General features: G+C 35.3%; 2 protein-coding genes across 5 annotated transcripts; both read right to left on the bottom strand.

The window, feature by feature from the left end:
• Window positions 1–1,366: 1,366 nt before the first annotated feature.
• LOC18040561 lies at window positions 1,367–2,024 on the bottom strand. The gene has a single exon (XM_006431381.2). It carries the CDS (start codon window positions 1,929–1,931, stop codon window positions 1,443–1,445), a length of 489 nt encoding a protein of 162 aa, XP_006431444.1. The 5' UTR covers window positions 1,932–2,024; the 3' UTR covers window positions 1,367–1,442.
• A 1,329-nt stretch (window positions 2,025–3,353) lies between these two features.
• Window positions 3,354–10,401, bottom strand: LOC18040560 (auxin response factor 1). Of its 4 annotated transcripts, none has more exons than XM_024183970.1 (16): window positions 10,216–10,401; window positions 9,531–9,715; window positions 9,339–9,437; window positions 8,516–8,631; window positions 8,039–8,134; window positions 7,859–7,915; window positions 7,573–7,725; window positions 7,385–7,469; window positions 7,097–7,187; window positions 6,837–7,001; window positions 6,427–6,546; window positions 6,271–6,346; window positions 5,838–6,006; window positions 5,260–5,759; window positions 4,702–4,892; window positions 3,354–4,043 (listed from the first exon to the last, which is right to left on the bottom strand). In XM_024183970.1, exons 3-16 carry the CDS (start codon window positions 9,394–9,396, stop codon window positions 3,872–3,874), a joined length of 2,049 nt encoding a protein of 682 aa, XP_024039738.1. In that variant the 5' UTR covers window positions 9,397–9,437; window positions 9,531–9,715; window positions 10,216–10,401; the 3' UTR covers window positions 3,354–3,871. The 4 variants fall into 4 exon arrangements, with proteins under 4 accessions (XP_024039738.1, XP_024039739.1, XP_006431443.1 ...); XM_024183971.1 differs by having other exon boundaries at window positions 9,550–9,715; XM_006431380.2 differs by lacking the exon at window positions 9,531–9,715.
• Window positions 10,402–10,466: the final 65 nt, after the last annotated feature.

Raw genomic sequence — 10,466 nt, 5'->3', positions numbered from 1 at the left:
ATCAGGGATGGCTATAAAGGAATGAACATGTCCTCATTGTAACAGAATGTTTTGTGCCAAGTGTAAGGTTCCTTGGCATACAGATATGAAGTGTGAAGATTTTCAGAACTTGAATGAGAACGAGAATGATGACATCAAGTTGAAGAAATTAGCTGTGGAAATGAAATGGAAGAGGTGTCCTAATTGTGGGTATTATGTCGAAAAGTTTCGCGGTTGCAACATAATTATATGCCGGTTAGTTTTATGTTGCAGTACTCAAATTAATTTATTGGATTTATTTATCTTTCAGTTTTGTTGTTCTTATTCTGAATATGGGGCTAACAATATTGCAGGCTGATTTTGTGTGCTTCGATTAGGTTTAATTTAAGATAGATTATGATGTGTAGCATGTAAGGTTAAGAAAATTCAGTATAAGAACATTCAATAATCATAAAGGAAGAAAATATAGATACACACACACACACACACTTCAAGTTTCTCCTTCAAAATGTCACTTTCTAGTTGACAAGGAGCCTGATATCTCAGGGTTCATTTGATTCAAGTATATACTTTTGAATGTTGATTTAATAGTTTATTTTATCTTATTGTGACCATCGAAAATTCTCGCTTGCTTTGTGACCCTATTGTGAATATATAATTCTAAATTACTACTGTAAAAATGATTACTTACTTAGCCACATATTTTATTTTTCCTTTTTTTCCTTCTCCTTTCACTGCATTGTTCATTTGTTCTCAGGTGTGGAACTTCATTTCCTTATTATTCCAGGGCTGATCTTTCTGAGCTTTATCCATACAGACCTGCTTCCAGGCAGAAGGGTTTTCGATTAAAAAGTCGTGACCCTGTGAGGACTTTAGAGTATTTCGACTTTTTGGATTTGCCAGAGGGGAAACCACCCTAATGCCACTATGAAAATTTTTACCTACCTCAGTTACTCAAAAGTCAAGCCTTGGCTGGCTTCTTCATCTTTTATTTATTTTGAACTTTATTTTAATATTTGAATTTTTTTTGAAAAAATATTCATAAACTATCCTTTCCTCTCTCACTGCTATGAAAAAACTGATTATAATCTTTGTTTTGAGGATTTCTACCTAACGGGACTTCAAGTACGATGGATATCCCAACTTTTAATTATTTTGCTTTTTCTCAGTTTTCTACTGGTTTTTAAGGGCTTTTCTTTGTTTTTTCTCCTTTTGAGTGATTCACTCCATATTGTTTGAACTTTACATTACACGTCCCATATATTAAAAACTTGAAATTGAAAATCTAAAATTTAACACATTAATTTGAGGACAAAAAATTGGGAAGAGAATAGAGATTAAAAAAATGAATATAATATATATAGTTGAAAAAAAAAAAGGAGAAAGCGATACAAATCAAGCATACACATTCTTGATTTTTCTTTATTTTCATACATAAATTATAGCACCAAGCATATTGATGATTAAACTTCTCGAATGCGAAAACAAGGACAGAAGCAGCGAATCAAATTAGCACCAAATCCGAAAACACACCCAAAAATCCCAGCAGATTTTTCGCTTCGTGTTGCTTTCACAACAGGCAATCCGTACACAGGATTTGGAACCATGTACTGCTGATAGGAGCAAGAACTACCACTGTCACTAGGCAATGCTGGAGCACTTAATACAGAGCTTGTTTCGACGACAATTTCATGTGATGAGTACTGGGATTCGGCTGCACTTGCAAACGCAAGGTCATGGGGTTGATTGTAGTCGAGCCACGGAGGCAAGGGCGGTGCCGAGGGCTGAGGCTGGGGCTGAGGTGCAGAGCTGTTGGGGCAGCAATAATATTGATGGTATGTTGGAGCAGGAGCAGGGGGGTGGTAGTAGGTGTAAGGCTCGTAATTATGCTTCTTTTTTCTCTTCTTTCTTGACCAGAACTTGAGCTTCTTCATGGCTTTTATCATTTTCATGGTGTCTTTGGAACTTGATGTGAGTGCAGTGAGACGGCAAAAGAAAGAAGATGCAAAGTTATGAATTTAATTAATTGTGCTTGCATATAGATTTAAAATTCTTCAAGTAAGAGCGTTGTCTTATGACATTTTTTTAAAAATGACAAGTTTTGATTGATCGTTACTTTATGCTTTTTCAAATTTTGTAACCGTTGCATGCCCACTAGTCAGAGCTACTCATTATAAAAGTTTGTGGCGGTAGATTGTATTCATATTCGAGAATGATTTTAAAATAAGGGTTATTTCCACTTAGCCCCCAAATATTTCGACAATGCTCACTCCAAATCCAATTCTGTTAATTTTACCGTTATGTTTAACGGAACTATTTAAAATTTAAGTAAATATCCGAAATATCCCTTATCTTGAATTAAAGAAGAATAAAATGAGATAAAATACTAATTTAATAATTAAATTTACATTAAAAAATTTTATTTAAAGGTAATTAATAATAATCTCATCAATTAAATTATTAAATAAATTTAATTTATCATCATCAAATAATATTTAGTGCATGAACTTCTAAATTTACCCTTTGACCGTTACAATAAACATTCAAAATAATAAATTTGGGTGTGAAGTGAGTATTGTTGAAACATTTAGGGACACGGTGAAAAATGTTGAAACATTTGGGGACAGGACGGAATTAACCCTAAAAATAATGATGAATAAATAACTCATTTGTTTTCCACTTTTATTTAACGGAAAAATAGTTAAAATATCATTTTCTTTAATTAATGAAATAAAATGTTATGCTTCAATAATTCTTGTAATTCTTATAAACGTTTGTTATTTCAACATAATTATAGAGTACTTGAAAAGGATGATAACCTTACTTAGGTCCCGTTTAAAATTAAGACGTTGTAACTTTTAAATTGCAGCTGCTTTGAAAAACAAAAAAAAAACTATAACTATTAAACAAAAATTAATAATATATAATAAATATAAAATTTAAATAATAATTTTGATTAAATTATTACATATATAATAAATTTTTCATTATACAAGTGAAAAATCATATTAACATATCTTACAAGTTATAGCAGCTAATTTTTACCAAACACTTTAATGCTATAACTTTTAAGTTACAGCTGCCTAACCTCAATCCCACACACACCCTTAAACAGATCTCTCTCTTACAAGGCAATACTTACGAATCATCATTTACAATCAAATTCCACTCAATTACTTATGCCTGCAATTAGCAAATAAAAGCCAGTAAAATACAAAATTCACTAGATAAGGGAATCATTCATTATCATTATCTAAAAAATGTACATACAATATGATACTTTTATTTCCAACACTAACGACTGTATATGAAAGTAGTGAAAACATGAATATCAAAATGAAATTAAAGATGTCATTCATTCATTCATTCATACAAAGACAACCCATACTGCTAAAAGAATTTGGCCAAGAAAATCTTTCATCAATTCAGCTGAAAAGATTCTTTCAGGGAAGGAGTCAGAGAGGGGTACATATACATGCGAGCCAAAACAGGAGAGAGCAAGACTATATATACTTATATACAAAGGGAAAATGTCACCGTGTCTTGTGTATAGAAGATATATTAGGAAAAAAAGAAAAAAAGACGAAACAAGAAATGAGAAGGAACAAGTTCTCTGTCTCATAAGCTGGGCGCCAGATATGACGCAACAAACTTCACGTTCACCCGGACTTTGAATAAGCAAGCATCTATTAGATTCCCTTGGCAAAAGCAAAATAAGAAACTTCTAACACCCAAACTCTTATGCTTTAAGGCAAGTTCCCTCTTTGGATGGCATGTCGACTATAAAGGCTGCTTCTCTCTAAACCTCATGATTCTACTATAGGGCGAATCTTAAAGGCAGTCAACTTACCATTACCTCCATACTCTGCTGATTTCTTACTGCATAGGCATATCAGCACCCAGGTCCAACAATAGATGACCGATCATCAGTGTTGACAACCACTTCAACATCTGGCTTGCCTGCATTGAGCTCCTCGTTACCTGGAAGTTTTACCTTGGGCGACAGCTTCTTTACTTCTTCTGCTGTGTAGATGAAAATTTTCCTCACCATGCTACAGAACTCACTGCCGTAAAATACAAGAAATTTAAACAACAAAATTAGTAGCATATAAGAGTTTGCATTTGCAATCTGTAAACAAATTACTGTGCGACTACAAAATGTTTAACTTTCATCACCCATTTATGCAAATGGTTTTACCAAAAAATTAAGTGTGTTATCCTCCTTTCAAGGAACTTTAAATTCTTATGCTACTCTCAAGGAAGTTTAAATTCAATTCAAAGCAAAACTGGCCATGACATAAATCAGAATGCAAGATAAGAGACCAAGGGGAAACCACATTCATGACCTTAAGTCCAACCTGAGTTTAAAATTGCACTTATTTTGCATGGTGTATCACAAAAAAGCAACCAGTGCAACAACCATGATTTCATGCTTCATTCTTCAAAAAACCCAGCTGATGATCTCTTATACACATTACCATTCTTCATAGTTTTAAAATCAAAATGATGAAAAAAAACTCAATATATAGCACCACAGAGAGAGAGAAAGCATGTGAATTAGACAATCTATTAATTTTCAATTATACTGCACAATGAGCAATACATCTTTTCAAATCTTACTGATATTTAGTAGTCGTATTAGGCTGAAATTATAGCACAAGAAAGAGACTGGAAGAGACTGTAAAACACAGACAATCAAGAAGAGGCATTAAACAAACTTACTGCCATGGATCATCTCCAACCATCATCATGTCATCTTCATCATCAGTGTAGACCACTTGCCACTTCTTGGTTGATCCACACAGGTCTCCCTCAATGTCAAACATCTCCTCCAGTTTCTTGAGAAGGTCTTCATAACAGTCAAATCGTGTCAAATCAACAGCCCTCCCAACTGCAATTCCTTGCATATGAACCTGGAAACAGATACTCAATTAAACGTTGCAAAATGCATGTAGCAAGACAAACTACAAAAGTACAAGTTCACCAAGACGCTCATGCCTTATGAGTAGGAGGGACACATAGGAAGTTGTGTGAAAACGGTCAAAAGAAAAATATCTGCACTTCCACTAAGTTATAGTTCATTTAATTTTCCCAGGTTAGCAAAAATTTTAAAAGTTGAGCACAGAGAGAGAGAGAGAGGGAGAGATAGACAGAGAGGATGCCTGACAGGCAGACAAAAACTAAAATTTCAAAAGGAAAATAAAGCCCTTTCTGAGATCTTATCTAATGCATGCTAGCTTGTTAAGAAAGGAAAGTTAAAACAGAAAGCAACCATATTACCTTTGTGCAACTTCGAATCTGCCTGCTTTGAGACTCCTGAGGAGATCTCAGGCACGATTTCTCTGCATCACAACTTACAGAAGGAACGTCAGATCGATTAATATTTGATGGTTCAGAATGCTGGTCAGAGTCTGCATCTAAACATGGAATTGCTCGATCATCCCCCATTGCTCCAGACATGGTAAAAGCAGGTGAAGCTTCTTCTACATTCGAGTTGTCAACGAGCTGAATGCCAAATAGCCTGCAGGTGTTCCCATTGCCCTGTCTCTTTTCACTGCATTCCTTGTTCACAACTGGAGCAAATGATTCTGTTACATTTTCTGCACGGTTGGGCCAGTACATTGAGTTGCTGGAAACAGCAGCCAGTGACTTATTTCCACTCAAACCAAAATGGTTGCCCTTCGTGGCAGTGGAAAACTTAGGTGATGGATAGAGGTCGCGTCCTTGCGGTGAGTCACAGTATGAGAAAGCTGAAGATTCAACGTGAGATTTCCACATACCTAATGCAGAAAGACAAGATTAGCAACAGAAGTAAAGAAGAATAAGAACAAGATGCATCATATATAAAGCTATAATACCCAGGACAGAGATATCTGCAGCTGGCGATGGTAAAACAGGTGGTCGTGACCGTTTGTTCCTTTGTGCTGGTTGAGCATTTGTAGTAGTTGTAGTTGCAACAAGTGGCTCCAATTCCCACGATGATACCCTTTCTGGTCGCAAGATTGATGAAGGTTCATCCCATTGAACCTAACATAAAATTGAAACATGATAAAGTCAACCAGGCCACACAGAGTTTCCCCCGCCAAAATTCAGAACACAGAAATATTTGACCGGTTACAAAGGAAACAAACACCTAATCTTCTCAAACATTAGTAATTTTAAAAGCCACTATTTAATTTGATCAGTATAAAAGTGTGGATAAAACTGAGTGGAATATTGGAATGGCCACCTTAGTAAATTCTTTGAATGAATTCAAAACTAACTTGGTTTATAGGAAAAGAACTTGCTAACCTTTAAGGATCTCCACTCTGAATCTTGCCACACTGAACTTCTACAATCCCCAACTCCAACTATAGTACCACTGAACCTGTGGAACAATGATAAAATTGGTTAATAAAAGTTGTTTAACTTCCTCTTCCACAAAAATAAATTAGAAAGGAAGGTTACCTTCGTTCAGGAACTTCCTCACCCTCAAATGTCATCTTGAACCTCATCCCAACAGAAAGCTTGTGTCTTTTAGCTTCAAGATACTTGTTAACACTTACAATGAACTCAGACCGGCTAGTTCTGGCACATAATTATATTTTATGTCAAAAATATTTTATTGAGAAATATTAATAATGATAATTCGAAAAATACATAGCATGATAGAACATAGAGGGATTTTTTTTTTAAAAAAGCCCAAACTATAGAAGTTCTGGCAAATTTCAATGTTTGTAACACAACATCTTGTAAAAACTTTTTTCATGTCTTTACATTGAGCTTTGGGCATTTAGTCCTAAGTTTTACTCTATCTCTCAATTCAGAAATTGGAAATGTTTCACTTTTCAAACTTCAAATTGCACAAAGGAAAATACCTTGGTTTGTAGAAGATTGAAAAGAGTGTTCCAGTTGCGATGGCATGAGAAGCAGTTGCAAGTACGCCAAGATGCATACTATGACTAGATATAACTGAAGATGGCATATTTGTCTGCTGTCTCATGTGCCTCCTTACCCCAACACGCAGCTCCTCATTTTCCCCTCTGAAACAGTTATCAATAGCGAACACGATAAATATAGGAAATAAAGCAACGAAACAAAACATACTTCGTTTCGTATTAGATATACGAGTACTTGCCTCAGAAATATGAATGCATCGCCTGCTACCAATTTCTTGGAACTAACAAACACACTCCACCCAGTGGTGAGCAAGTGACGCCTTGGTTGACCTGTGATAGGAAACCTTGACTTTGTATCAAAATCCTCAAATTTCCAGAAACCATGTGTAATTTATAATACATTGGATACAATATTTAACAAAATACATGAACCTGGCAAACTTTAAAAATAAGCATGTTGCAGCAATGTTTCTGCTTCAACTTAAGCAACAAAGTGTTATATCCAGTCAGAGAAGTTGAAGCCAAACCTCGGAAAATGTGCCGAAAATGCCATTCATTCCCGTGCAGATCAGTTGCAACTAGTTCCTGCCAAGGTGGCTGCTGGGACATATCCTGAAATGATCAAGGGAGACAGGCAGGTCAAGCAAGTTATAAATACAACATATCATCCTGTAGTATCTGACACAAAAATGATGGATTCACGGTTGAAGCTAACCAATGGGGGGAGACAATCATCTGCATGCCTACGAAGAACGGAGAACCCACCATGGGTGCTCGTATCAGATGCAGTTAATGTCTTACAGAATGAATGAACGGTGCACTTTTCAGGCTCTGGGATGGGGGGATCTGGGCTGGTAACCTCGCTTTGCTGGTGAAATTAACACAGACAGACATGAAAGAAAGAAAACCGTAAGAATTGCAAGCAACTATAACAAGCTAACAAATTTAGTAGTTTCTAAATCAGCTAATTAAAAGATTAGAGCAAAAGGAAGAAAGCTCACATCAGGTTCAGGCAACAGAGTTATTTGTGCATAAACTTCATCCGTTTCAGGTTCAGCCTACGGTCAAAGTAAAAAGAGCAACTGAAGTAAGGACTTAGAAATGGAAACAACTTTTTAACAGAGCTTAAGAACATTGACATGCTCCCCAAAAAATAATAGAACGATCATGAGATAACTCACCCGTCGCTGAACATTGACCACTTTACACAGAATTTTAGATGGCAGATTAAATGAAGGCATTTGCTGCTCCAACCCCTGATGCATCGATGCTTCAAGCTGAAAATTTCAAAAATAGCAATAGTTATAATATGATTGAAACCTTATTGTCCCTACGACATTGAAAGAAAAAATTTATTAACCTGCAAATGGTGATAGATCGATATTTTCCAGACCAATGAAATAAAGCAAGTCATGTCTGAGGAACATAAATTGCTAACTCTCAAACAGGGGAATGCATAAGCTCACATTATATTCTTCTGTTAAAAAATTTGAGTGTTTTCTACACTTTGGTCATTTTCTTTTCTTTTCTTTTTTTTCCATTTTTTGTGTTTGGCAATTTTAAATAGGGTAGTCATATTTGTCATTCTATAATAGTAAACTCATATAAACTAAAAGAACACTAAAACAGAGACAGATTCCAGTTAAAGGTCAACAAACCTGTTCCATGTGACCTTGCGGAAAGTAATAAACTCGCTCCCCTTCACGAGGAAGGGTTACAAGAGGTCCGGCACAGGCATGCCATAATTCCCTGTACAGTGCATCATTGGATCCCCCTATAAAGTGAACACAAAGGACAAAGTAAGCAGACAATTAAAGCTGGGACAGGAAGAAAGTGAGCAAAACACAAACCGCCCAAACATATCAATGAGATCATAAAATACAACACACTGTGATGACATGAAGACAAAATTACCATCCCAGTCCCCAACAAAATATACCTTATTATCAAGGATTTTATAATTCGTTCATTTACCAGCCACCTTGAAATTGGGTACAGATCAAAATCAAAGCAAAAGTTCAAAACCCTAAATTCATAAGAGTTAAAGTGCACTGTCACACAATATTGGTCCGGTTAGGATTCAAAAGTTCAAAAAGAATAATAATAACTATCATATCTAAGAAAAACAAATGCGAATCATCTGATACTGTGTGCTGAGTACCCAAAAGAATCTTCTAGCTTCTATATTGAAAAGATTATGATAAAAGCATGCTCTCAGAATCAAAGAACTGCTCTTGAGAAAAACCAAACACAATTAACTGCAACAATTAAGAAACTGCAGAAGAATTGTAGTTACATAAGCCATGGTGCAAGTCATAGACTACATCAGGTGCAAACAAACATTAACCCTGTAACCCGTTTGCCTCAGTCAGATTCCATCTCTAATTTGAAATTAATACAACCAATACAAAAAGACGCCAATGAACAGTACATCATTTGACACTAATGAATCATCAATAAATCGCAAATATTGAAGCAAACCTGTACGGGGACCTCCAGAGGCATGATTCAAAGGCGCTGCCGCAGCCGCAAATGCCATAACAGAAGCACAACAAACCCTTAAAGAGTCACTTGATCAACCTACAAACAAAAGCACCAAGTTAAAAGGGACTATGCACTGAAAACAAACCCACTACAAGATTCTCAGCAACAAAAACCATCAACTAAAATTGCCTTAAAATGCTGCATTTACTTCTATGACTTGTTATTGTCACAGGTTGTTCAGATTTATCTAACCAACGGCTCTAGTTACTCTCTTTAATGTGTCAGTCTAGCCCTGCTTTAAGCCTTTAATGAGCCAAAAAAAGCTGGCTTTTAAACCTTTAACGCCAATTTGTCAGGGAAATAACTATGCACCTCTGAAAAAAAAAAAAGGTGACAGAAATGAAACTTTTCATCACTTTCTAGCATAAAAACAGCAAATTTTCATGAAAAAAGTTGATAAATATAATCAAAATATAGGATACTAAAAAACAAAAGAAGTACACAACTTTCAATGCAAAAAAAGGGGGTAAAACCCAGATCGTGATTTTACAAAAATAATTCACTAAAAGTAACACAGACACATGAGATGAACAAAGCAAGAAATTATTTAGGATCTAATAATAAAAACCGAAAAAAAAAAAGAAAGAAAAACTTTTCGGTTGAGTGAAAACCAGGACTTGCTTACACTAATTAACAACATATCTACACTCAAAACGCAAAAACATGTAATGGGCAATCGAATAAATTAATAATAGCACAAGGTTTCACTAAAAATCCATCATTTTCTTTCATTTTCTCAGCACCCAAGCAGGAACTAGAAAATTTTAAAAAGAAACTAAATCTGAAGCATAGGAAAGGAAAAGCAAGAGGGTACCTGCGAGCTGAATTAGGGCTGTGGATCGAGCAGATCGAATGAGATGGAAGTAAATGAATATTTTTATTAAAATATGAATTGCAATAAAAATATGTGAATGAATATATCGTCAATGTTTGGTCGAAGCCGACACGACCACTTCTGCCTCTTTTTCTGTTCTTTTCTTACACGCTCTTTCTCTCTCTCTTTCTCGGTTTTTCTTTTGTTTTTACCTTTTTTTTAATTTTTTTTTTTAACAAAACATGAAATAT

The sequence above is a fragment of the Citrus clementina genome, unplaced genomic scaffold (assembly GCF_000493195.1).
Source record: "Citrus clementina cultivar Clemenules unplaced genomic scaffold, Citrus_clementina_v1.0 scaffold_5, whole genome shotgun sequence".
NCBI classification, from domain to species: Eukaryota; Viridiplantae; Streptophyta; class Magnoliopsida; order Sapindales; family Rutaceae; genus Citrus; species Citrus x clementina.
The sequence above is the reverse complement of the archived record's forward strand: the minus strand, read 5'-3'. Positions and strand labels throughout refer to the sequence as shown.

Bases quoted from the DNA above. Each gene is read 5' to 3' on its own strand.
- LOC18040561 (XM_006431381.2), bottom strand. From the start codon at position 1,931: ATGAAAATGATAAAAGCCATGAAGAAGCTCAAGTTCTGGTCAAGAAAG.
- LOC18040560 (XM_024183970.1), bottom strand. From the start codon at position 9,396: ATGGCATTTGCGGCTGCGGCAGCGCCTTTGAATCATGCCTCTGGAGGT. The intron at 8,135-8,515 runs GTTTGTTGACCT...TGAAATTTTCAG, and splicing joins CGCAAGGTCACATGGAACAG to CTTGAAGCATCGATGCATCA. The intron at 4,893-5,259 runs GTAATATGGTTG...ATCTGTTTCCAG, and splicing joins AGATTCGAAGTTGCACAAAG to GTTCATATGCAAGGAATTGC.